The sequence below is a fragment of the Thunnus maccoyii genome, chromosome 22 (genome assembly GCF_910596095.1).
Source record: "Thunnus maccoyii chromosome 22, fThuMac1.1, whole genome shotgun sequence".
Taxonomy (NCBI): domain Eukaryota; kingdom Metazoa; phylum Chordata; class Actinopteri; order Scombriformes; family Scombridae; genus Thunnus; species Thunnus maccoyii.
Genome location: NC_056554.1, coordinates 22908802 through 22935750, shown reverse-complemented (window position 1 = coordinate 22935750; position 26949 = coordinate 22908802). Strand labels below are relative to the sequence as shown.

Genomic DNA, 26949 nt, shown 5'->3' with positions numbered 1-26949 from the left:
CACCCCTCCCCTCCCTAAGACTTTGGAGAGATTCCAGAAACTACGGTGGCCTTCAAGGACAAGAAGCTATTTGCTGAAGATGTCATCGTCCACAACAAGTTCGAGCATTTCTAACAAGTCAAGCGATGAGGTGAAGATGTTATTTAATTATTTAGTCTATAATACTATAGGTTATAGCTCACAAGTAAGATAGCAGTTATGAATGTTTTATTGTTTTGCTAACATTAGCAACGTCATGCTTAACAAAACTTACGTTATTTTATTCAAACGGTAGGCATTATTGATAGCGAGATAGCGTTGGCAGGATAACGTTACATATTTTATTATCTGTTTGCAGAGTCAAGTACAACTTTTGTTGTCTTTGGTTGTAATGAAAACCAACGTACTCCCAGCCATCAATGGCACATGGTGAAATACCCCTGAACTATTAGTCACTTTAGGATGAAGATAAAGGCAATACCATGCATTGATGCTACAGGACCTCTCTCATAGCTGGAGAAACAACAGCAACATCAAGAAAATAAGTGCTACATGACACAGTCACAAACCCTTGTAATACATTATGTTACATCCTAAGATGCTGGGAGCCTTGGCTGGCCTGGATAAACTCTGCCAAAAATTGGCAGAGAAGATTTGGCAAATTTTTCATGGGCGCACATACATTCTCCTGCTCCCTGCACTGCATCCTGGCCAGATGTATTTTAAGGCCACGCAGGTTCTTACACACTTTTCTCCAGATGCATCTTGCATTCGTGGTTGAGTCAGCAATCTGTCTCTGAGGTTAGCTGTCATTAGCCTCCACAAGCTAAACCTACTGCTGAATCAAGCTGCAGCAGCAAAACATGATCATGGTGGCTTGAACTTTACCTTTATAACTGAACAGTTTAAAAAGCTTATGTGTTCAGCTGCTTTCAACAACATGAGGTCAGATTATAATCACACAGCAGACAGAGATTAAAGTCACAGCACAGCAATCATTTAAAAATGTGATTTATTTGGTCATTTTTACCCACTTAATTCACCTAACAATGGTGTTATTTAAATCAATTTTTAAAGAATGTAAAATTTGACAAATGTCCTTGTAATAAAGGGAACAATAAAAATATGACATCCCCAAAAAGAATGTACCATATGAAACAAACTCAAATGTACTTATATTTAATGCTTTGAGATTTTTAGTCAGTGTCACACCAGCATGACAAGAGGTAACACTAACTAATTGATTTAAAGTGCAAGAGGTAGCTTAATGCTCATGATATAACAAAATCTTATATTGTGGAATCAATACTCATTAAAATGACAGAACAATATGAGAATGTAAAAAATATAACGGATACAACTATATTGAGGGATACTGTGGGTGCCCTGCTCAAAGGCACATTGACAGTTGATGTTAAGGGAGCGGAGAGCGTTTTAACTTAAAACAAACTTAAGGAAAATTCAGCTCTGAACTCACGTGGCAGAAAACTGCAGCTGAAACTCAAATTCTATATTTAACATGTTTCACTTCAGTAGTGAAACAAGCTTGTGGGCTCATAATCAGTCAATGTGACCAGTAAAAAAAGGGAAAGGTGACCTCAAGTCAATGATCAGCTTAACAGAACTAACAACAAAACATAATAACCTAAATTCTTCACTCCATCCTTCTGAGACACTGTTTTAACACTGTGACAGAAACAAAAACAGTCATTAGGATTTATAAAAGTCGAAAGAAATTAAATTTCTTGGTTGTAATGTTCAGGATCACTTAACATAAATACATAAAAAAACAATATTCTTCCTCCAGTTATAGTTAAGTAAACTGGAGCTCAGATCACAGTAACGTCACAAAATGTTGCAAAATGCAGCAAAATCCTCTTTTTAATACATATCACAGTCCTGTGTTGATATTTCTTGGAACTTTCAGTTAAATCTCAGAGCAGAAAATGTTTCAGTGGAAGAATGTTCAAGAAGGAAGAAAGAAAATCAGCGTCAACAAAAAACATGATTTATTCTGAAAAAGAATAATTTGAATAATTCATTCGTTTGAGTTGATAAGTCTTCTATTGACCTTTCTCAGTTGAAATAAATCATGTCTTTTGGTACTTTACAGCAGTTTGATGATTTTCCCTCCCAAGCTTGTTGCTAATAAGACTTTCTTCCATCGAGTGAGTTCATATTTAAAACATATTTAACTCGTATTTCTCTGACAAGCAAGAAAGTCCCTGAAAAGACTGTTCAACACAAAATAAATCTGATAATTATCCTCCTCCAGAGAAGGACATTAAGAACCAAAAGATAAAGAAAAGGTTTATGAAGCATTGAGACCTTTCTCTTCTTATTCGTGGGTCTCTTTGAGGTCGCCTCTGGTTGCCCAACGACCAACAAGGTTAAAGTTGGAAATGATGGACGAGGTGTAAAGTTTAAAGTGCTGCCACAGATGTTCAGAGTTTTTCAATGCAAAGCGATCCTGCTGCTTATCATGTGGATTAAGAGTTCTGGCACAGTTCTTATCCAGGCTGTGGATCTAAATCAATCGTTTTCAGGAAGGTTTAAGTCAGTTTTAAGTCAGGTGGTGCTTTTAAAAATCACTTTTTTTCACTTTGGGGATCAGCATTCCTCCAGCCAGGATCCATCTAGGAGCTTCAGGTGAGCTGTGGACAAAGAAAACTTGTATCTGCTGTAGAAACCCCCCTAATGCTGATCCAGTGAGTCCACATGTGTCCGGTTTAAATCCCCAGAAGGATCCAGGTGAGTTTAACGCTCTCATCTCCTTTAACATCAGCCAGTAAAGTACGTTGGAGCAAGTCAGCTAGACTGAAGGTGATTTGCTTTCAACGATGTCATGCTTTGGATGCTGGAAGGAAAATTAACAGAATTATTAGTCAACAGTCTCCAAAAGAGTCTGTAATGATTCAGACTGTAAGAAGCAACAATATGTTTTGTTTATTTCTGACTTACATTTGTTTTTTGACGCCTTTGTTTAAATAAATATCCACCAACTAGACCACCGAAGATTAGTAAGATGCAGCCAATCGCCAAACCTGAGATCAGAGCTCTCCGACTGTGACGACCACCTGATGGGAAAAGAAATAGAGCTACAATAAGTGGGGACACACCAGATACACAAATATGAAGACTTTAATTAAAAAAACAACATTTCAGCTGATTTTGAAGACGTTTCCTCTCTTCTTCACAGATTTGTACCGTTTTCTCACCTTCTACATCCGTCTCATCCGTTGGATCAGGAGTTTGGAGATGCAGCGGCGTCTCTGTTGTCCAGGTTTCATCAGACTTTGATTCTGGATAAAAACACAAGATTTATTATAATTTACAGCACAATACTAAAAAGTTACTGACAAAAAGTTTTAAAAGCATCAAATTCTGACATCTGGGTTTCATTACATAGAAAGTGCTCAACCATGTAATTTGTTTGACACAAGTCAAGTCAATAGATCTAAAAAAGACAAATGTTGGACCATCAACAACATCTGAAGAAACTCACCAACAACAAGTTCAACAATTGCAAACTGCACTCTGCTCTCCAACTTGGGGATGAAACATCTGTATCTCCCTTCATCTGCCAGCGTCACGTTCATGATCTTGAGTGAAATGTTTCCGCGCTCCAGTTCATCTGTGAACAGCTCCGTCCTGTTGAGGTACGCTGGGATCTTCATGTCGGGGACTTCGCGTCTGTCCCGGTAAAGATGGACGTACGCGACCCGACTCAACCGATCTGAGGGGTCAGGCTTCAGATCGGGCTTCGACCACTCCACCGTCAGCCCCTTCACGTTGAACTCAGGGTCCAGGTGACATGGCAGGATGACGTCATCACCTGGAGAAGCGATGATTGGCTGAGTTGACCCAATCACCTCAGACTGACCTGGAAAATGGAGGGAAAATTTAACCTTCTGAGTCATTAAGGTTGAGTCTGAGTCGAGTTCCAAGATGGGCTCCAGTGCTTCACTCTGGCACAGTCAAAGAGCTGACATACAAATAAACAAAAATGCCACAGCCGTGATTTCATATTAACATTAATGATGCACCTATTGCAATTTTCTCGAATTTTTGGCGATTCTCATTTTCAGTTTTTTTTTTTTTGTTTTGGACTTAAAGGTATTACAAATTCCGATCTTTGCATCTTCTTCGCTCACGCTAAAGAACTTCCATACCAACAACAACGTGTGTGTGTGTGTGTGGCTGTAGCAGTGGAGGCTGGTCCATAGAGGCAGAGGAAGTTGCTCCTCCTCTATGTTTTGAGAGGCAAGAGGGAGATCAAAATATGAAAAAGAATATTTGGTTGAAATAAACCATTACCAAATCTCAGCATTATTTATAAAATATTTTTTCTCTCTTCTTTGGAAAAAATCCATCATTGAAATTCTGTTTAAAATGCTTCAACAGTGACAGCTGCAGGGCAGGAGGAGAAAGAACAGTGAAGTGGTGGTGGGAGGATAGGAGATATTTTGAGCAATGGTCAGCAGTGGAGAAAGGCGCACACAAGACTTTTGATGTCTTAAAGCTGAAAATGTTTATTGAAGCATTTGGTCAAGTGGAGAACGAAAAACAGTAAAGACCAGAGTGTTTTGCTCTGATGCTGTCTCTTTCCGTTCTGCCCTCTGAAGGTCCGAGTCCTCGTCTTTATCAGCCTACAATATGAAAAATTAGTCTGATTGGTTCACTAGTTTCTAAACAAGGAACTGCACTTTACCCGTGACTTTACCCGTAATTTCAGCAGTTTTGGTTTGAGCGTCTGTGTCATCCACCCATCTGTGTTGTTTAGGGAAGCCTCCTCTGACCTTGGTAACCATGGAAATGCTGATATACCCTCTATCAGAGAGGTTTCTGCCTTCCCCAAAACATCACAGACAGCTGAAGTCTCTAGGAGAAGATATCTTCATCTCTGATTAAGAATTACAGTGTGACCTCAAAGCCAAGCTTGACCCAATGTGACCCAATTTGTAACCTCTAAAGATGAAAAATTCCATAACAGGTAGTTTGCCTGTTGAAGTTACAGTGAGCTGTCTGGACTCACTCATTCATTTGGACTTGATCCAGTTTTTAATTGAGTGGTTGTTCAGTCACCTGTTGATGTTGTGTGATTAGTGAATGAGGTCTGGTTGCTTGCATGTGACAGTTTCTTCATTGTTGGTTCTAAAGCTGAGTCGTATATTTAGTAATAAGCTTAAAGTAACTAGAATAACAAGTGTTAATATATCAGCTTTGTAGACTATATTTTGTATGTCGTGAACATAGACAAGAGTGTGTAAGTCATGTATTTGATACATGCATTAATACTTTTAATTAATACTTTGTTGGTAAAATCACACATCTGAACCACTCTACAGCTAAAATGAGCTCTTCTTTGTTTAGAAACAATATGTATATGCTAAATGTATTTAAAGAAGCAGCCTTTACTCCACTCAGGGGTTTTTGTTTTTGAAAGCAAAATTGTTTTATTGGCATATAAAATTGCCCCCCATCCCTCTGATTTCATCAACTGGGGGACAATGATAAAGTTTGATGCGGTTTGTTGTAAGATTCTATGTTGGTTTCCCTCCTGTCCTCCCCAATTTTTTGAGTCTCCAGCCGCCACTGGGCGGTAGTATCTTTCCGCAGTGTGTGCGACTGCATAGTGTGTGTGAGTGTGTGGCTACAATGTCTGTGCAGCAGCTGCTGTGTGCGTGACGTGAACCAGAGGGTGGCTATGTGAAAATATGACCGGCAAAAAAATCGAATATATATTACGTCTTTATCAATTAACAAGTTCGAGTCCACGTCCACAACTTCCGAGTCCGAATGCAGTCAATGCTCGAGTCCAAGTCCGAGTCATCAGTGCGCAAGTCCGAATCGAGTCTGAGTCCTGGACTCGAGTACTACACTGGTAACAGATTATGTAAAATAAAAACAAACTATTGTATATTTTATTTATGTTTTTGACTGTTTGCTTTGAGTAATAGACTATAGGTTAGTTTATCTACATTTAGACTATAGATCTATTACGTTTGTTACGTAGAATGTTTATGTAACGTTAGTGAAGGTTTAAAGACTTTAACATGTATCAACATTAAAACATAAAGCAGCGATACATTGATATATTAGATATGACGACTAGTTTAAGTTCACATTATAGTTTGTGGACACAGAAAATGAACCGTAAAACATATTTTCATCCGCTCACTGATTCATTCAAGTGTCGCTCAGGTGAAACGTTGAATTAACGAGCGAATAGTAGAGAAACATGTCAGTTTACCTTCAACCGGAGTCCAGACGATGAAAGTCAAACAGAGAATAAAAGTCCAGAATGTAAACATGTTACTAAACTGCTCAAAATCCACTTTAAACATGTAAATTACAGACAGACAGAGATGAGGCGTCTGTAGAGTTCCTGAACTGTGACTCACTCTGTTGTTACTTTTGCTTTTTAAACGTGCGGAAAAGATCAGTTCACATGACAACGTGCCATAACACTTTGTGTTTACTGGAACTTTCCAGGTGGTTGTGGAAGTCACATTTTCCCCCTTCCAACAACAATGAGCCCTCAAAAATACTCAGATACTAAAGAGAAATCAAGTCAAAATAAAAGTTGTTGTATATTATTTCCCTGTTGATTGATAATTCAATTAATCCAGCAGTTTCAGTTTCACATTTATTGAGCTGTTTCTCCACTGCGGAACCGGGTGAACGGGTATTATGGTACCTATGGTTTTCAATCTAACTGGTTTCCATGGTGATTTTGAAGTCGCATCTCATATCTACTGCGGCGAATAAGATTGTATTGTATCACAGTAGAGATGCCGCAGTGGTCATTGTTATCGGTGTTACACGGTGTCGGGACATACACCGATAACATTACTTGCCCGCCGCCCATAGCGTAGTTTTGCTTTTTCAATAGAAACAACCCCATTTATTTCATTGTTATCAGCGCCCACGTTCATCAAATAAAAAACTCCAATTTGTAAAGTATCAAGCGTGTTATCAATACTTAGTCGGACGACGGCCGCTACATTTATAAACTGACTGTCTGCTCCGGGAGCGTCTGCAGCAACAGCAGAGTCGCAGCCAAAACTTGCGGAGTTTTACGTTTGACCCTCCTGCTCTCTGCTGTAAACAAACGTAACGCTAGCTGTTAGCGAGCAGCTGCTCTCATGTTTCAGGGTCTCGGTGCTTTTTATCTGCAGCAATTCTGCAGCTCTCTGCCTGCTCAGCCTGTTCTCGGTGTGTCTGTCTCCGGATGACAGGCGAGTTGTTCCGGTTCTGGTTCTAAACGGTTCTGGTTCTAAACATCACAGCACGAAAATAAATTTAAAGAAATATAAACTCTCACTAGAGCGAAACTCTTTAATATAGTTAGTTTCATTGTAGTTAATTGTTTATCTTGGCTGAAATTCACCATGAAAACCACCTTTGCTGGTCTATGCTGTTTTTTCAGCAGGGTCTACAGATTGACGAATATCTGTCCAGTGTAACAGGTGTCACCGGTGTTGTCACGAGTTTATCAGTCAGTGGAAAAATTCGCTTACCGTGGCAGCCCCACATCACAAGATGAAAATGAATTTAAGGAAATATAAACTCTCACTAGATCAAAACTCTTTGTACTATTTTCCCCCACATCCTGTTCTGCTAGTGGAACTTCTTCACTTCCTGTTTCTATCACATATTGGTATATTACGTCAGCATCCAGATACTCAAACAACTGGTTACCTGGGCTTGTCTTGGAAAATACTACAACACATTTATCAAGGTTTTTTTCTTGAGGCTACAAACATATTGACCACTACATTGCAGCCTCCTACAACTGTACACATTATGACAAGGAAATGCTTTTAATCAGTGACGATCTAACTCAGACAATACTGTAAAAATACACTAAATAAAATATTATTAAAAAATAAACAAAGAGTAGAATACAAGTGGAATTTTTCTACCCACAACACAGTACTGAAGGCATGAACTTAATGATTTACAGTATATTATATAGTAAAATACAGATGTGCACCCACTCAGACGTCTTTATCATTAAGTGCTTATCAGTACCTTGTTATTTCAGAGCTTCCGTTCAGGGAGGCTGGATCCTCGTCTTGTGGTGCCTTCACAAGATTTCCTCTATAGTCTCCTTAATTTCAGGTTTTAGGGAGTTTTTCCCTCACTCTTGTAGAGGTTAACAGTAGGGGTCGCTGTTGGGTCTGTGAAAATAAATGAACTGAGACTGAAAAATGTCCATCTGTTTAAATGAAATGTGTATGTTTTTAGCAGGAACTTTGAAAATATCATTGATGGCTTTACAGTTCATGCAAAAGATGTCAACCAATGGGAGAACAACATAAACATCATCCAGTAGAGTTCACTTCTTTGTTAATCTAATATTCAGAACAACTCTGTCATCTAACACGACAAACAGACATGCGATTAAAATTGTTCTTAATGTTTTTATTTTTTTATTTTCAGCCATCTACTTACTGAAAAAATCAGAGTCTGCACTCAAAGGACTTCCAGTTGTATGTGTAATGATTATTGTTGCACTGCTCTTTGGTATATTGATGTACATATACAGTAAGTGATTTAGCTTCTCTATATGACAAATATGACAACAAACACAAGTAGTTTGAACAATGTGGTTCATGCATCCATTCATACTGCAACTTATAGTTGAAACCAAATATATTTTTCCAGCCTCTAAAACACCAGGACAGAGATTCCAGTGTGTGAGAAGGACTATCAGCAGGGGTAACACATCTTCAGATTTATTTTGTGATTTTAACTGTATATCTAAAAACTACAGTATATTACAGTTGCAATTATGTTCCACAAGCACTACAGAGGTATCTGACATGAACCAGTTTTCCCTCAATGCAGGTGATGAGACTGATGGTGTAAGCAGGAATCATCTGGAGGATGAAATCAATAATCTTCAGGAGCAAGTGTCACTTCTGCAGCAAGAAAAGGAGCATTTGGAAAAAGAAATTATTCATCTGAAAGAGGAAAAGTGCCAGAAAGAAAATCTAGACCTCAGTCAGCTTGTGAACTGTGGTCACGTTACAGCTGATAACAAACCTCAGAGACCAAACTCAGCTGCCAACCGCTGCTGAATTTCATGTGGAAATTATCCCAAGAATTAATCTGAATATGAATCAGAAGAAACATTGGTTCACTCAATTATAATATAACATCATATCATGTAACAGTCTCAGTCTTATATGGTTGCATTTGATTCACGTCACCAGCGAATGTTACAACTCCTTTGTCTTTTTTAGGGTTTTTCAGTGTCTATTCGTGGGATGTTTAGCACTGATGCTTCAAGAGAAAGAACATCAGATCTGCAGAGAGTTCACCTTCATCAATCTGTTGAAGACAAAAGAATTTTCAGCTTTTATTTACAATGAATTTCCAACTGTGTTTTGGGTATTTTTTATCAAAATGACTAAGAGTATAGAGTGAAAAGTCTCAGCACACAGAATAAAATACTGTGGATACTTAAAGAGTCAGACTTCATGTTTATTATTATTCTGATCCAATATATCTTCTCATCTGAGCTCCATACTGTATCTGCTTTGGTTTGAGAGTTGATGCAGCTCAGAAATCCCTCCGAAAGGTAAGAGGCAGAATTATCGACAAAGAAGTCGAAGGGTTTTTTATTTACAGAAAAGGTTTTTCACAATTAGGAAACTAGAGGCTACACAGTTTAAACAGAGCCTTTTAAATCCAAAAGAAGAAACATTGACCCTCTCTTGTCCACAACATACATGTTTTTAACCACTAGATGGAGCTACACACCAAGATTTAAGGTTTGCCAATGAACACTTTTAAAAGTGAGTTGCTGAAAAAGTTGATGAATAAAACTGAACCTGCATCTAATCTTGCAGGTCATGATGGTTTAACAGTGAGGTGGAAATTTAAAAAGCCTTGTTGCTGCAGCTGGTTTGGTGAAACACAAGTTTAGATTCAAATTCTGAGGATTCTCTGAATGTCTTGATTCTGTAGCTCCATATTTTTGTGACATTTAGTGTTATTTAATTGTCTGGTTGCATAGTCATGACAGATAACTGTGATGCTACTCTGTCAGTATATCTAGTTTGGTGTTTGGAGACTAAATCAAGACTATGAAACTTTTGTTGAACCACACACACACAGTAGAGAGAAGTCAACAATTCACCAAACTAAGTTAGCTAAAGTTAGCTGTCATTAGCCTCCACAAGCTATTTAACCTACTGCTGAGTTAAACTGCAGCAGCAAAACATGATCATGGTGGCTTGAACTTTACCTTTATGATTGAACAGTTTAAAAAGTTATCTGTTCAGCTGCTTTCAACAACATGAGGTCAGATTATAATCACACAGCAGACAGAGATAAATGCAAACTGACACATAGAGAACTTCACCTCCATGGAAAGAGACAACAGAGAGATTAAAGTCACAACACAGAAATCATTTAAAAATATGATTTATTTGACAACTTGTACCTACTTTATTCATCTAACAGTGGTGATTTTAAAGATTTCAAATTTTAAAGAATGTAAAATTTGAAAAATGTCCTTGTAATACAGGTCACAATAACAGAATGACATCCCCAAAAAGAATTTAATAGATGAAAAAAACTCAAATGTACTTTGATTTGTTCTTTTCAAGTGTCACACCAGCATGACAAGAGGTAACAATAACTGTTTTAAAGTGCAAAAGGTAGTTTAATGATCAACATTTAACAAAATCTTTTATTGTAGAAATAATAATCATTGAAATGAATAATATGAGAATATATAACTGCCCTGCTCAAAGGTACTTTGACAGTTGATGTTAAGGGAGCGGAGAGCGTTTTAACTTGAAATGAACTTTATGAGGAAAATTCAGCTCTGAACTCACATGTGCCAAAACTCAAATTCTATATTTTATTCTGTATTTTTTATGTTAATTAGGATTTATAACAGTCGAAAGAAATGAAATTTCTTGGTTGTAATGTTCAGGATCACTTAACATAAATACATAAAAACAATATTCTTCCTCCAGTTATAGTTAAGTAAACTGGAGCTCAGATCACAGTAACGTCACAAAATGTTGAAAATTGCAGCAAAATCCTCTTTTTACTACATATCACAGTCCTGTGTTGATATTTCTTGGAACTTTCAGTTAAATCTCAGAGCAGAAAATGTTTCAGTGGAAGAATGTTGAAAATATCAAAGTCAATGGATGAAAGAAAATCTTTGCAACTTTAAAAGCTGGAAAAAAAAAAATCAGGTGGCTGTAAAGTCACAAAAAACTTTAAAGCAGTTTGACGTTTCTCCCTCCCCAAGCTTGTTGCTAATAAGACTTTCTTCCATCAAGTGAGTTCATATTTAAACGTTTTTAACTCGTATTTCTCTGACGAGCCAGAAAGTCCCAGAAAAGACTGTTCAACACAAAATAAATCTGATAATCATCCTCCTCCAGAGAAGGATATTTAGACCCTGACGAAAAGTTTATGAAGCATTGAAACCTTTCTCTTCTTATTCGTGGGTCTCTTTGAGGTCGCCTCTGGTTGCCCATCAACCAACAAGGTTAAAGTTGGAAATGATGGACGAGGTGTAAAGTTTAAAGTGCTGCCACAGATGTTCAGAGTTTTTCAATGCAAAGCGATCCTGCCGCTGTCAATCATGTTGATTAAGAGTTCTGGCACAGTTCTTCTCCAGGTTGTAATTTCTGGACCTGAATCAATTGTGTTTAGGTCAGACGGTGCTTCTTTTTTTTTTTTAAATGTCACTTTGAGGATCAGCATTCCTCCAGCCAGGATCCATCTAAGAGCTTCAGCTGAGCTGTGGATTAAGAAAACAAAGCAGAATGCATTAATTATGTTGCATATGATCTTTAGTAAAACATAAAAAAGTGCTCAAAGACATAAGGATGAACTTCCCGAGTTTTTAATTTGACTGCACCTACGATGCAAAGTAAGAAAATGCAAATAAAATGGTTCTCTGTGTGCAGGTCTAACAAGAAGCCACAGATCCAAATTCAAACTAGGGTGGTGAATTTTGAGTTTTTCCAGATGTCTCACTAACCTGATGCCTTTTTAACTCACAGCACAGACAGAAATAGAAGAGGCTGCTCAGAACATTTAGTCACCTTTACATTGTAAATAAAACTGATTCTCTTTGGTCCATTTCATTTCTATGATGCAAACCTTTTTATGAATATTTGACTAGGCTTCACTTTTTCAGTGTTTACATCACACTTAAACCCTTCAGATGTTGCCTGGTTACATCATATTATTATTATTATTCAAAACAGTCATGTTCAGACTTACAAGCACTTGCATCATTTTCTCAGCACATGATTTGAGCTTGTATCCACTGTAGAAACCCCCCTAATGCTGATCCAGTGAGTCCACATGTGTCCGGTTGAAATCCCCAGAAAGATCAGAGTGAGTTTAACGCTCTCATCTCCTTTAACACCAGCCAGTAAAGTACCTTTGAGCAAGGCAGCTAGACTGGTTTGAGTAAGGCGTTATCATTCTTCAGATGCTGGAAGGAAAATTAACAGAATTATTAGTCAACAGTCTCCAAAAGAGTCTGTAATGATTCAGACTGTAAGAAGCAACAATATGTTTTGTTTATTTCTGACTTACATTTGGTTTTTGACGCCTTTGTTTAAATAAATATCCACCAACTAGACCACCAAAGATTAGTAAGACACAGAAAACCACCACAGTTGAGATCAGAGCGCTCCGACTGTGACGACCACCTGATGGGAAAAGAAATAGAGCTACAATAAGTGGAGACACACCAGATACACAAATATGAAGACTTTAACTACCACAGTAATTAGAAACAACATTTCAGCTGATTTTGAAGACGTTTCCTCTCTTCTTCACAGATTTGTACCGTTTTCTCACCTTCTACATCCGGCTCATCCGTTGGATCAGGAGTTTGGAGATGCAGCGGCGTCTCTGTTGTCCAGGTTTCATCAGACTTTGATTCTGGATAAAATACAAGATTTATTATAATTTACAGCACAATACTAAAAAGTTACTGGCAAAAAGTATATAAAAAGTACTCAAGCATGTAATTTTTTGACACACAAGTCAAATCAATAGATCTAAAAAAGACTAATCTTGGACCATCAACAACATCTGAAGAAACTCACCAACAATAACAAGTCGAACAATTGCAAACTTCACTCCGCTCTTCAACTTGGGAACCAAACATCTGTATCTCCCTTCATCTGCCAGCGTCACGTTCATGATCTTGAGTGAAATGTTTCCGCGCTTCAGTTCATCTGTGAACAGCTCCGTCCTGCTGAGGTACGCTGGGATCTTCATGTCGGGGACTTCCTGTCTGTGCCGGTAAAGATGGACGTACGCGACCCGACTCAGCCGATCTGAGGGGTCGGGCTTCAGATCGGGCTTCGACCACTCCACCGTCAGCCCCTTCACGTTGAACTCAGGGTCCAGGTGACATGGCAGGATGACATCATCACCTGGAGAAGCGATGATTGGCTGAGCTGACCCAATCACCTCAGACTGACCTGGAAAATGGAGGGAAATTTAACCTTCTGAAAAGCGAGAGAATTCTGTAGTCTTTTTTTCTGTATGTTGTATGTAGCAACGATATTATCTCAACTATATCTCAAACCTTTTCTGTAAATCCAAACTTCCAGCAACAATGACTGTACTTTACATTTACAATTTAGAAACTTAACAAATGACGTCTTCACATTTTAGTGCTTGTATTGTGTGATAAACACTTCAAAACCCAAAGATATTGTTTTACTATCATGTACGACACAGTGAAGCTTCAAATCCTCACATCTGAGAAGCTGCAACCAGCAATTTTTTTGGCATTTTACCTTTAAAAAAGAAAACAAACTAAAACAATAACTCGATTATCAAAATAGCAGCTGATTAATTTTCTGTCGATCAACTAACCAACTTATCGTTGCAGCTCTAATTGAGTTTATTATCACATAAGACATAGAATAAAATATATGTAACAGATTATGTAAAATAAGAACAAACTATTATATATTTTATTTGACTTGCTTGTTTGTTTTGCGTAATAAAGTGTAGGTTAGTTTATCCACATTTAGATTTTAGATCTATTACGTTTGTTACGTAGATTGTTTAAGTAACGTTAGTGAAAGTTTAAAGACTTTAACGCGTCGTATCAACATTACAAATATAAAGCAGCGATACATCGATATATTAGATATGACGACTAGTTTAAGTTCACATTACAGTTTGTGGACACAGAAAATGAACCGTAAAACATATTTTCACATGTTCACTGATTCATTCATTCATGTGTCGCTCAGATGAAACAAGCGAATAAAAGCGAAATATGTCAGTTTACCTTCAACCGGAGTCCAGACGATGAAAGTCAGACAGAGAATAAAAATCCAGAATATAAACATGTTACTAAACTGATAAAAGTCTATTTTAAACATGTAAATTACAGACAAACAGAGATGAAACGTCCGTAGAGCTGCTGAACTGTGACTCACTCTGCTGTTTCTCTGCTTTTGAACTGCGTGTAAGAACGTGGGCGTTAACATGACGTCAGCGCGTTCAGACCGATCCAGACGATTATGGAAGTCACGAGACGTTACACACATGCAGGTTGAGGTCTTCCTGTGTGTCACTCGGTGAAACTAGGACATATTTATTGCTCCCGCATATAAAACTACTGTAAGGTAAATTGTGACGTTTTAATTCTGATCACATTTAGCTTCACTGTACTTTACTTTACTTTACTTTACTTTACTTTGGAGAAATGTATTGTTTAGATTCACTGACTCTCAGTTGTATTGAATGAATTTGTTTATTATTTTGACCAATTTTATATTCACAAATCAAAACGAGGTGATTGTTCATATCAAACAATCGATCGGTCACACTTTATAATACAGCCTGTGTTTCACAGTGTAACTACCCATAAATTACCATGTAATTTACCGGAACTTACAGTGTAATTTTCTCGTATGAATCAGTACTTTGTACTATATGTGTACTAAATGTGTACTAAAATCAAATGTTTTTGCTCATGGCAGTTATGACAATCATTTTTTTATGCATGTGTGTTTGACAGGCAAGCTTCACCCACACTCAAGAGATTTATTATGCTTATGTCTTCCACTTCATTGTATGAATTTGAATAGAACAAGTCGAGAGATGGGTCTATACTTTTGAAAATTAGCTCCTAGCAGCCATGTTGGTCCAGCACTGCAGCAGCTCATAACAGGCAAACTTACCTCTCTCCAGTACACAGCTATGAAAGCTAGCAAGGCTAGTTCTGCTGGCTAAGTTACCATGGTTACTGAGCTGGGACTCACATAAGCCGCAGTGATGGAGCGGAATTCTCACTTAAATTAGCGAGGCTTATCGAAATAAGCTAGGCTATCCCGTTAGCCAGCTTGATGGAACAACCCCCTGTTGTGTTTATAAACACAAGTTGTATCCACAAGGTGGTTTCCAGCTGTACACTTGAAAAGAGGGGGTTGTGGGTTTCCTGTTTGTTGTTTTTGTTTTTACCACTTTCTAAAACAGAGGAGTGTTCCATCAACGCAGCTAAAGAAAGCTGCGCTTACTTGAAAAAGCCTGGCTAGAATTAACGTCAACTTTCACTTGAGGCTCAAGCCGTTCCACTAATGCAGCTTAGCTGCCTCTAGTCAATGCTAAGTCTATCCAGACTGGAATAAGCTTGAAGTGTGCACGTGCATGGAGTACATAAGCAGCCCAGAACAGTCGATTGTAGAAAAGACGATACTATGTCGCAAAAAGAAGGGAAAACTAGAGCGGTGTTCTTCTCAGCAGCAGAACAAACCTGCTGATGAAACTACATGAAGAATATAAAGGGGTTTTCACCAAAAAGGCCAATACTGTTACAATTAACAAGGTGAAGGAGATGACTCGGCACAAAATTGATGACAGATTAAATGCATACCTGTAGGCAGGTAGTGATGGCCTAAAGGTTAGAGGAGTGAACTTATCATTAGGAGGTTGACAGTTCAATCCCACATCCAGCTTGATGAGTCTGGGTGGGGAAAGTGAAGAACAGCGCTTGTCCCTGTTCATGATTTTATCTTTATTTGTTAATAAATGAGCATTCAGCAGTATTGCCCTTCAGATCAGTGTGGTTATATTATCACTGGCTAGATAATATCAGACGTATAATTAAAATTACATCGTCGGCAACTTAAGAGAACCAACTTCCCAACATTATCAAACTCTTTGACACATTTTCTCTTTCACAAAATGTCCATTAACAAGCGTCGATGAAAGTTAAAAATTAAGTTGCAGTTGGAGATAAAGAAACTGGAAAAGGATATAAATACAGTCTGTCCGGGTCAAATATCACTATAACATCATAACCTTTTTCTTTTCTTTATTTCTCATGCAGAATACCATCTAATTGACATCTTTGTATATTTATTACCCTACATGAATATAGAGTTACTGAACTTTATTGACTGTTTCTAAATACAGTACAGCTGTTTCAGACGCATAATGAGCATTTTTGATGCAGCAGGTTCTGACTTTTGCCAGCAACAAGTTCCTTCTTTTCCCGGCGGCAGAACAGGTGAAGAGAGCGGTGAATTCTGCTTACTATAAGCAGTTAATACTGTACACATTTAAACACAGCAGAAGGTCATGGTTGGGCCTTTATTTAATTTTCTTTTTGTCTTCACATCTTGAACAAAATGAGTGAATAAATAAATAACTTCAAAACAACGCTGGCACACTTTTATTTCTTACATTATAAGCTTTTAAATAAAAGGGTCCAGTCCAATACAGGAGTGACCGCGAGTAAAATGGGGATTTACTGCAGTATTTTTGTAAAAGTCCCTCACAGTTCTTCTATTTTATGTTTCCTGAACACAGACAAGTGATGCGAGTGTGAAAAGACACTTGATGGAAGCGTCTTTTGAGAATCTGTTTCCGTCTGTCAGACATTCTTTGATATGCAGCTGAGTTAAGCTTGACCTTTAACCTGCCACAGAGCAGCTAGTTCAGCTGACTGAGTTACCATGGTTACTGAGCTGGGACTCATATAAACCGCAGTGATGGAACTCTCACTTAAATTAGCGAAGCTTGTCGAAATAAGCTAGGCTATCCCGTTAGCCAGCATGATGGAATACCCCCCAGATCGATCCCAACTATTTATAAACCATATTCTGTTATTTCACACTGAGTTTATTATTACTGATTTATCTCTCACATTATCACTGTCACGATGACTGTGCGGTGACGGACCAACATGACTCATCATTATCAGATTAGTGACTCACCCAGTAAACAAACAGAGGAGTTTTCCATCAAGGCAGAGAAGGAACTTCCATAAAGACCTCACTAGCCTTATTTAGATAAGCCTCGTTGATTCCAGAAAGAGTTGAATCCCCGCTCAGTAATCAGTTAGCCATCCTGCTTGTCACGACTTGTTCTTGTCATATTTCTATGGTCACTGCACACGGAAGCGGATCCGCCGTTTGGACAGCTAGGTACGGCAACACCACTTGGACAAACGGCATGTCACGATTTAAATTTCCACCGTGAATGTGGGTCGTGTAGATTTTTATATTGTTTATTAAACTAAAACGGTTTGGTTCATGTTCAAGATGTAATTCTTTTGCCCTGGAAGTAATAAAAGTAGTGTTAAAAAATAAAAGTATGCAAGCTTTCAGTATTTGCTTGAGCATTTGCTCTGAAAAAGAATGTATTGTTAATGTTTTTCAACATGAGTATAGAAGAGTATATGATTATAAGAGAAATGCATTTGTTTTGTTATGTGATGTATGTATTATGACAGGGTTAAATAAAACCCAATGTGATGTAGGGTAAAGGTCTTTACTTGTATGTTGAGAAAAAAACTTCACTCTGGAATTCTTTCATATACACTGTGTATTCTTCTGATAGTAGTAATGCTATAGAAGAAGAATATTTATTTGCACAAAAACAGGCAGAACTTTTGTCTGACCCTACAAACCCCTGGCTACATTCACCGTGGGGAACAACAACTGAGGAAGTCCATCAGGCAAAAAGGCTGGGGTAAATCAAAGGGTTTGGAGAAGATAGAAGAAGAAGGGAGAGGAAGAGGAAGAGCTGTGACAGAACTGACAAGTGTGATGGCGTCCCTTGTATGTAAAAAAAATAAAAAGTGCACATCAAACATCACACAAAGTATAAAATCCTATCCTTTTTTTGCTGCCAAAACATTAATGGGAAATCCAAATCCAGCATCACCACACTGGATTTGGTCTTTCAGACACTGGGCAATATTTGTTACAAATATATTATTATTATAATATAATAATAATTATTATATATATAATAATATATTACAGACAAAACAAAGGTAGGCATCACACTGTTAATAAAGCACTGGGCTTTGTCCATCTTCTTAGGATGGGCAGACCTCCACCGGCACCGCTGGCTGATGGCAGAGAAGATGATTTTCATCTGAGGGAATTGTCAGTGGAGATCTTGCAAGTCCTGCTTGATCCCTGCGACGAGCTTGACGCTCTTTATGTTCCCAAGGTTATTTCCTCCACAGTGGATCACCAGGACATCTGGCACAGCTCTTCCTCCAAGGCACCGATGAAAGAAGGGGAGGAGGTTTCTCCAAACCATGCCCCCCTACTTGAACCACTGGACCTGGGCATCCAGACTATGGTTGGTCCTGATGGTCTCCCTCACTTGTTTTTCCTTGGTAATGTAGAATTTGGGTCATGTTGATTGTAAAACAAAAAGAAAACAACATCATCTTTCTATGAAAACTTATGCTGATGTGCTTTTGAATTTAACATATTTTATATTTCTATTTTATTTTTCCATATTTTACCAGTCTGTAGTGTGCTCTATGAGTGTATAATGGATGTAATTTAGCGTCAAAAAAGGAACAACACTGGGCTGTAAAGCCAATTTGACATAGCAGCCAGACCGCGTAATTACAGCGTCACGTGATGCTATTGAGCCCAAAAAGGCTTTTTCCCATAGACTTACATTGTGAAAGAGACGTCCACAGAACAGCGGATAATTTTTTTTGAGCATCACAACCCCTGCGAAATGACTCGTTTCACTATCAGAATTTGATCCGTTCGGTCCGATCACATGTCAAAAGCCTAAAAGAGCCGCATGGTTGAATTGTTTTATCCTCATTCAAGTTAGCCGGAGGGCGAAACTGGAAGTAGCCGACTTGGCCGGCGAATGCCACTAGTGCGCTTGCTCTATGGGCCCAATGATCCCGGAAGATCCGGGTAATTTTATACACGGAAGTCAAACTTTTTTGGCTTCATGCACCACTGAGCAACTTTCATAGGAATGAACAGGGCCCCGTCTCTGACACTTTATCCAGTTCTCTTTATACATCATTGATTATAATCAATATCTGATGTAATACTGTATGTTTGTAGTATTTTTTAGTTGTTGGTGAAATGTTAAAAGTTGTATATTATTTAATATTTTATTTTGATTGATTATTCAATGAATCGGGTAGTTTCAGCACTAAAAACATTTTTTTATTATCCCAACAAATGTTGGAATAAAAGTTTGTACATGTCACATATGGATGACCTTGATAAAACTACAGACAATAAAGGTGACTTATTTGACATAAAAACTGAAATCACATGTACATGTAGACATGAAGGCACATGTTCATATCAACCTGCAACATGTGTCAGCCACTGGTGGTGCAACAGCTACTGATTCACAATTAATTACAATTAATTCAGTAGTGATGAGTCTGACTCACTTGAAATTGTGCACCCTTCATCTTTGTACAAAGATACCATAAGATTAAAGGATGGGTTCACAATTTTTCAAGTCTGTCTGTCAGCTGTCGACATGAACATTTAACTGCCACCTGTCAATCAACGCCCCCACAGCAGACATCACAGCTACTATAAGTCTTCAAATCTCATTAAAGGGGCATTCATTTCCAAAATGGCTACCAGCAAAGTCATTAGAGGGCAAAGTTTTTCAGACTGAAGTTGCAGCTGGGTCTTGATGGACAGTGTTTTCCTGTTCAGTTGCAGTGGGAAGATCATAACAAAAAGAGGAAATCTGGCACTAAAAAGACAGAAACTTTGAAAGACTTCATTTGACTAATTTATATGGTGCAAGCTGTTGATCAACTTCACATGAACTTTTAAACACACAGATTTTTACCTCCATCACTTACATTGTAAGTGCATGATGAAGGAATCTCTTGATGGTCAGTGTGAATAGGAGGAATGATTACAGCAAGTAAAACGTGTCAATGTTCATTTGGGCTCCTGAATATTGTTTTAGGACAGACTTGATAAATTGTGACTCTGTAACAGGCAGGATTAGTGGACGATTGTCTGTTCTGATGCAGATTTAAAAATGTCTACGTGAGAAAAAACTTCAGACTACAGAAAGTAAAAGGAGGCCACAGTCGTAAACATTTGACATTTGAGGTGTTAAAACAAGTTGAGACATCCTGCACAAACAAACTCTTCGCTCTATTTGACCCGCAGATTATGATTAGGGCAGGAAGCTGTGGCCTCTATGTCATAAAGTCAGACTTTAGGTGTGAAGCAGCTCCATCACGTTCCCAGTCAGTCAGTCTATCTGCAGCCAAGCAGCATGGAGATCACAATACTGTGCACTGTCGTTGGTGAGTGTTTATGGACAGTTTTCACTCTAATTTTGTTATGAAACATCCGCTGCAAAACTTCTAATTTATATCAAAGTGTGTTTATTTGTGTGCAGTTTTAGTGTTCATATCTATTTCTAACTGAAAAATATGATGCATCATTATCATCATTTCAGACAACAAGAGTATTATTTTAGATTAGAGTTGACAATATTTATTTTACAATAAACCACAACCACAGTTACTCCTAATGTATTGGTAATTAAATACTACAATTATGTAGATTTGTTTGTTTTTAATGTTATATTTGTTTCTACTTTCTATGTATAACATCATCCTGCATGGGGACTGCAGGTGAAATTAGAAATTTTGGCTAAATCTTACACATTTACGTCATACTGATGTTAATTGATGTGTTGTCCCTGATAAATAAATGAATGAAGTAAGTAAGAGTAAAGAACATGATCATTGTTACCATAAAAGGTACAAAAAGACAACAAGAACTCACCAGGCCATCAGAAAAATCCAAAAGCCAACAGAGTCCGTCCTTGTCTCTGCAGAGAGCCTTTATTGTCGTTTTAGAAATGTATAGCAGCTAGTTTGATCTGTCGTTCATTTTTCTTTGATTGTGTGCGATATGTCACATTTGATCACATTGAATGTACTGCATCACTCTGCAGCTGCAGATGTTATCGCTGTTGCTTCTTTGGTTTCGTCTTCATAGCATTGCAATCATTCTGTATCATTAATAGAAAATAAACTCAACAAAATAATTCACAGCTTCCCATCGACCACAACACTGAATGCAGCCGAGAGGTTTTATTGCTCTTGTTCTTAAAATGAAGTTTGCAGAGAACCAGGAAGCTTAAAGCAGCTTGAATCACATTTGTTTTTTAAAAGTAACATCCTTAGTGAAACAAGGAAGCAACCAGCTCTAAAGACGGTGAAAAACTTACCGGATGTCTAAACAGCAGCAAAGTTTTCCTGGTTTTTCACTTCTGCAAGAGATCTTTTGTTGCTTGTTGCGATTACAATGAAAATCTCAATTTGTGATCATTTTTCTGACTCTTGCAGCTTCCCTGAGAGTCCTTCCCAACAAATCTCAGTTTTTTCAGTACGAGTCGTTCTCTCTGAGCTGTGGGGAGCCGGGAAAGTCATCTCATTGGAGAGTTATAAAGAACACATCTACATTAATAAACGAAGAGTGTCGCCCATCCTTGAATGAAAGAAATGAATCTCACTGCTTGATCGATGACCTTTACCCATCTGACACTGGAGTGTACTGGTGTGAGTCTGGAGCAGGAGAGTGCAGCAACACCATCAACATCACTGTGGCCGGTGAGTTTAAACTACCAGCTGTAGCAAATAGGCACTCAAGGTACCTCAGTCAGAGGCTTTTAGGGAAGAAAACACTTTTACTATTCTTTTTGTGTTCTCAAATGCATGTTGAGTGCATCTAGTTCTGTCCTCTACAGAAAAACAGCAGCATTGGTTGTTTGTTTAAATACCTCAAACAATTTATTTTTACGTTCTCCTGACAAGCACCCTTTTGTGGTTAAAGCAGTGACTGTCTTCTCTAAATAGCAAAGGTAGACATAGAGCAACATTCAAGGCTCAAAGCAACATCTTGACATGTGATACGTCTTAGTTGAAGGATACACAACTGTACCTTCACTACAGGACTTGTTGTGTTTGTACGGCATGTATAGCCTCTGTTCAACAAGCTTCTGTAGCTCCATGCAATCTCTCATTCAGTATGTCTTCCATCCAGCTGGTCCTGTGATCCTGGAGAGTCCTGTCCTTCCTGTGATGGAGGGAGACGACGTGACTCTGAGCTGTAAGAATATAAATACAACTTCTTCTTCCAACCTCACAACCAATTTCTACAAAAATGGCTTCCTCATGGCGACCAGCTCTACAGGAAACATCACCATCCACAGCATTTCTAAATCTGATGAAGGATTCTACAAGTGTAACATCTCTGGAGTTGGACAATCACCAGACAGCTGGCTGGCTGTCAGAGGTGAGCTCTTGTTTCTTTATGACTACTCAAAGGGCTTGTTGGTGAAATATTGCTTGGTAAGCTAACAGCTAACACGCTAGACAGGTGCTTGCACTAGTCAGTCACATTAGCTGCAGCATTTTGTTCTTAAGATTGTAGATCATCTCTTTATATGTCTGTCTGTCTGTATGTATGTTTGTCCTTCGCATATCTTGAGAACCGTTCATCGGATCTACTTCATACCTGGCAGATGGATTGCTGGGGAAACAAGGAAGTGCAATGTCGATGTATGAAGTTGCTTAGATGAGCAGAAATGTATAAAATACCTTATAAACAACGTCACTTCTACAACCTTGATTTGCTTCTTCTGCTTCATTTAAAATACAAATACCCTGTTTTATGGTTTTATCAGGGGAATCCATAAATAGATGAATACGCATTTTCTAACTGGCAAAAAATATGGTGGACAGATAAAAAGGTACAACTACTGAATTTGGTTCCATAATTATAAATAACAGAGCACGCTCTACTTTAGAGGGATATTCCAACATCTTCAATGTTCTGGTTTGCTGTCTTACCAGGAGTTAGATGAAAATATTGGTATGAATTTATCATTGTCTGTTCAGAGATGAAACCACGGCGTGTTAAGCCTCACTTAGCCCAAAGCCTGCCTGCTGTGTAGACACTTTTTATATTGAGGCCAACTTGTGGTATTTTTGTTTTGAAGCAGGGCGATGTAAGCCGTCTCAGTGCCCCCTCACATGCATTCTACTTCCTGTGGTGGGCTTCTGCCTCTTGCTAGCCTCGTTGATGCTGTTCTACCTCTGGAGAAGGCTTAAAGGTCAGCCGGCTTTCATGTAAATTACGTGACATTTTTCTTCCTGCTGTTTTTGTCGACATCAGACAATAAATGTGTTATGTAATTTGTCTTTACTCAAGTTCCACTTACTAGCTTATTCTGATGCTTTCAACTCTATGACAACTGAGGAAACTCCATCTTCCGCTGTCACATTGGCACATTGGTGAATCTTTCTCAATTTGTAGTTCCACTGCTTTACTTTTTTTTTTTTTTTTGCTTTTTGTATTTTAGTAGTGAAATATTGTTGAAGGAGGATCAGATATGTTTTACAGACACTAAATAATGAGCATCAAGTGATTTCTTCTTCATAATCTTTGATATATTTATTATATCCACAGCAGTATGGATAGACAGAGATATATCTAATGGATTCTTACTAGGGTTGCAACTAATTATAATTAATTATATAATAAACTAACTTTAATTATCAATCAATCTGTCCATTATTTTCTCTATTAATTTATTTGTTGTTTGGTCTAAGTTGACGCCTTCAAATTTTTCACAGTCCACAACCCAAAGATGTTCAGTTTACTGTCATAGAGGACTAAAGAAACCAGAAAATATTCACATTTGAGAAGCTGGAATCAGAGAAATTGGATATTTTTTTCTTAAAAATGACTCCAAATGATGAATCAATCATTCAAATAGTTATTGATTAATTTAATAGTTGACAACTAATCCATTAATTGACTAAGCTTTGAAGCTCTAATTCTTATAGCATCTTACATCCTCGAGAAATGTCTGCGGCTCATTTCAAAGGAATTGTTTCTAAAAATGATTACAGCTCAAACTTCAAACAACAAAGACAGAACTGGGAGTGTCACCAACTATATAAAAATAGCTACGACGGTCTATGACGCATTCATATTAAACAGAGCAAACCAAGGTTTTGTTTTGTACAGTGACATCAGTGGGTAGAACAACATTCTTCTGGTTTCTGGTGTCACGAAATGCTTTATACTTGTATTCTTCTTTTATTATTTTTTTATTTCATTATAATTTACATCAAATATCTGGATTTAAATGTTTAAACCCAGCTGGTGTTTAACAGTCAGCAGTTTTGTGTTGCAGGTAAACTCAACACTGATGTCTCCTATACTGATGTCATCATCACACAGCAAGTGGAACCAAAGAGGATCAGAGGTAACTGATAATCTATTAATGGTTTAAGTTATTTTTCCAAGCAATTAAAAGCCAAATATTCACTGGTTTGGTTAAATGTGAGGATTTTACACTTTTCTCTGTCATATATAATAATAAACTGAATGTCTGAGTTTTTGATCTTCTGGCTGAATAAAACGAGCAGTTTGAACACGTTACTTGGACTTTTAGAAATGATAACAAGCAAATAATAGTTAATATATAATCTACTGTTATAGACTTGTTCTCCAAATAATAACCAACAGTTGATATAAAAGATGTAAAGAAAAAAAAATGGACCAAAAAAAAGCACAAATATTCAGATGAGATGTTGAATTAAAAACAAATGTCAGAACTTTACAGTTTATAAAAACACATCAGACTTCAGCTCTTCTATAAAAGAAGAATTTAAACACACTTTTCTACCTCTCAGTGTTTCGAGTATCTACATTAAAACACACACACACACATTCTTCTATTATGTAATGACTGTTATGTTTCGTCCCTCTGGGTGTTTGTTATCTGCTTGGAAACGGAAGTTCCGCCCTCTTGCACTTTTCTGTGCTCTTATTGGTCCTCAGTGACATCAAGCAGACATTGCCATGGTTACAGTAAACAAAACAGTAAGAATGAGGTCATATGTCTGCCCCCTTAAACTCCAGAGGGAAACCCTGAGTTTCTATTCTTAGACTTTACTTTCAATGATTTGTAGGTTAACAGATATGAGGACATTGATAGAAACATAACAGAAACATGTTGATATGGAGCAGAGAAAAACAAAACACATAGATACAGACTGAATGGATGGTAATGGAGAGATATAGAAAGGCTATGGAACAAACTGAACCAAAACAAAGTGACAGACTGCAGACATGAAATGTCCACCTGACTGCAGTTAATCTTCAGATTTTTTCCTGCTTTACTGTCTTTTGGCTCCTGATCTGTTTTTTTTATTTTATTACTTTTTTCTGGACCTCTGGAGCTTGAAACTGCATGAAAAATGAATTTATTCATTTACAACAGACAGAATTATATATATTATAATAATATATATTATGTAGTTCTACTGTGATTTTGACTCCACTGCATCTATCTGACAGTTATAGCTACACTCAGTTTGACTGTTATTGAACCATTGAACAGTGGTGAAATGTAACAAAGTACATTTATTCAAGTTGCTGCACTTAAGTACAAGTTTGAAGTACTTGTCAGATCAATATTTTACATGTAAAACAGCTGATTGTTTGCAAAATGTTATGTATGTATATTTTTATTTGTAATTAATTTGAATAACATTTTATCACAGTTTGTGTTTTTTAACATATATACTCACATTTCGTTTTGTTCATATTAAAAGCAGAAACTTAAATTAAAAGTGCAAACACAGGTGTATAGAGAATCAAACAAACCTCTCACTCTTCTTTAGTGGTAAAGAGACTGTATGTCAGAAATCCCCCCTCACATAATGAAGGGGAATTTTAATAGATTTGGGAGTTATCATGGAACAGCTCTTATGCTGGCAAAATAAACAAAGGGAATAAAGGGAAAATCCATGAGACCACACCTTGTTACATGTTCCTATAATAGGTTAAGTTAAAAAGCCGATAGAGTTCATTTGATTTGCTTGGATTTGAGGGAACTTTAAAGTTATAGATGCTTCGCTTCTGCACAGTGAAATTATAGTGTTTCTATTATTTTGTCCACTGCATGACATTAGTACTTGCATGCTGAAAGTGTTTTTCCTTCCTCAACAGATGTGGATGCTGCATCAGTCTACTCAACAGTTAAACCAGGAACCACCTGACAGGAAACAGAACCAGTGATGAAATGTGTATTTCTATAATTTTATGGATTAAACAGATGAAATGTTCAATGTGCTTTTATTGAAAACAGAATCGATTACAGTTTATTTTCCTCAGCGCTGTGGCTGAAAATAGTTCAAGACTCACCTAAGCGTTCAGGACTCATTCTGACATTTGCAGAAATGAAACTACTTAAATAACAAGGGAATAAAGTCCTATTGTTTGACAAAGACACTTAACTCTCAGTCTAAATATAATGAAACAGAGAGTTCATTGTCTGTGTCTTCATGAGACTCACCTGACCTGTTCAAAAAATATAAACAAGAAACTTGTGGGAAACTACATACAGGGACTTTTTCTTAGCTTGATGTAGAGAAACCGGAACAGACAACAGAAGAGCTACTGATTAAAATTATCGTTAAGACTAAATAAGTTTTACTACCATTTATTGAACATGTCACATTCATGATAATTTGTTTCTAAAGCAGGAAAAAAGGATAAAACAGAGACACGATTAGACAAACACTGCACCAGAGGCTTCAAGTTTCCACATCACCCCTTAAAATCTGATTTTCAATGAGCACAGAGA

General features: G+C 37.5%; 3 protein-coding genes across 9 annotated transcripts; 1 reads left to right on the top strand and 2 right to left on the bottom strand.

Moving 5' to 3' along the window:
• Positions 1–2058: 2058 nt before the first annotated feature.
• LOC121889747 (myelin-oligodendrocyte glycoprotein-like) lies at positions 2059–17402 on the bottom strand. 3 transcript variants are annotated; one of them, XM_042401956.1, is made up of 5 exons: positions 17229–17402; positions 3485–3862; positions 3198–3281; positions 2941–3056; positions 2059–2836 (listed from the first exon to the last, which is right to left on the bottom strand). In XM_042401956.1, the coding sequence occupies exons 1-5, from the start codon at positions 17254–17256 to the stop codon at positions 2792–2794; spliced, it is 651 nt and encodes a 216-aa protein (XP_042257890.1). In that variant the 5' UTR covers positions 17257–17402; the 3' UTR covers positions 2059–2791. The 3 variants fall into 3 exon arrangements, with proteins under 3 accessions (XP_042257890.1, XP_042257891.1, XP_042257889.1); XM_042401957.1 differs by lacking the exon at positions 17229–17402 and adding an exon at positions 7503–7952; XM_042401955.1 differs by lacking the exon at positions 17229–17402 and adding an exon at positions 6233–6734.
• LOC121889707 (CD276 antigen-like) lies at positions 10404–14397 on the bottom strand. The gene is made up of 6 exons (XM_042401878.1): positions 14294–14397; positions 13089–13469; positions 12838–12921; positions 12571–12686; positions 12250–12466; positions 10404–11761 (listed from the first exon to the last, which is right to left on the bottom strand). The coding sequence occupies exons 1-5, from the start codon at positions 14385–14387 to the stop codon at positions 12428–12430; spliced, it is 714 nt and encodes a 237-aa protein (XP_042257812.1). The 5' UTR covers positions 14388–14397; the 3' UTR covers positions 10404–11761; positions 12250–12427.
• On the top strand, positions 17375–26949 carry LOC121889725 (sialoadhesin-like). 5 transcript variants are annotated; one of them, XM_042401914.1, is made up of 7 exons: positions 17375–17438; positions 20099–20578; positions 21632–21895; positions 22329–22580; positions 23287–23400; positions 24490–24561; positions 26313–26949. In XM_042401914.1, exons 2-7 carry the CDS (start codon positions 20548–20550, stop codon positions 26360–26362), a joined length of 783 nt encoding a protein of 260 aa, XP_042257848.1. In that variant the 5' UTR covers positions 17375–17438; positions 20099–20547; the 3' UTR covers positions 26363–26949. The 5 variants fall into 5 exon arrangements, with proteins under 5 accessions (XP_042257848.1, XP_042257851.1, XP_042257850.1 ...); XM_042401915.1 differs by lacking the exon at positions 17375–17438 and having other exon boundaries at positions 20011–20578; positions 23290–23400; XM_042401913.1 differs by lacking the exon at positions 17375–17438 and having other exon boundaries at positions 20011–20578.

What these genes read in the sequence shown, in the direction of transcription:
- LOC121889707 (XM_042401878.1), bottom strand. Translation starts at nt 14,387, where the DNA reads ATGTTTAAAATAGACTTTTATCAGTTTAGTAACATGTTTATATTCTGG. An exon ending in TGTTCGACTTGTTATTGTTG is followed by an intron (nt 12,922 to 13,088) that starts GTGAGTTTCTTC and finishes TATTTTATCCAG; the next exon opens with AATCAAAGTCTGATGAAACC. An exon ending in GGATGAGCCGGATGTAGAAG is followed by an intron (nt 12,687 to 12,837) that starts GTGAGAAAACGG and finishes TTTTCCCATCAG; the next exon opens with GTGGTCGTCACAGTCGGAGC.
- LOC121889747 (XM_042401955.1), bottom strand. Translation starts at nt 6,326, where the DNA reads ATGTTTAAAGTGGATTTTGAGCAGTTTAGTAACATGTTTACATTCTGG. An exon ending in CGTCTGGACTCCGGTTGAAG is followed by an intron (nt 3,863 to 6,232) that starts GTAAACTGACAT and finishes TCCATTTTCCAG; the next exon opens with GTCAGTCTGAGGTGATTGGG. An exon ending in GGATGAGACGGATGTAGAAG is followed by an intron (nt 3,057 to 3,197) that starts GTGAGAAAACGG and finishes TTTTCCCATCAG; the next exon opens with GTGGTCGTCACAGTCGGAGA.
- LOC121889725 (XM_042401914.1), top strand. Translation starts at nt 20,548, where the DNA reads ATGGAGATCACAATACTGTGCACTGTCGTTG. An exon ending in AATACTGTGCACTGTCGTTG is followed by an intron (nt 20,579 to 21,631) that starts GTGAGTGTTTAT and finishes TGACTCTTGCAG; the next exon opens with CTTCCCTGAGAGTCCTTCCC. An exon ending in CATCAACATCACTGTGGCCG is followed by an intron (nt 21,896 to 22,328) that starts GTGAGTTTAAAC and finishes TCTTCCATCCAG; the next exon opens with CTGGTCCTGTGATCCTGGAG.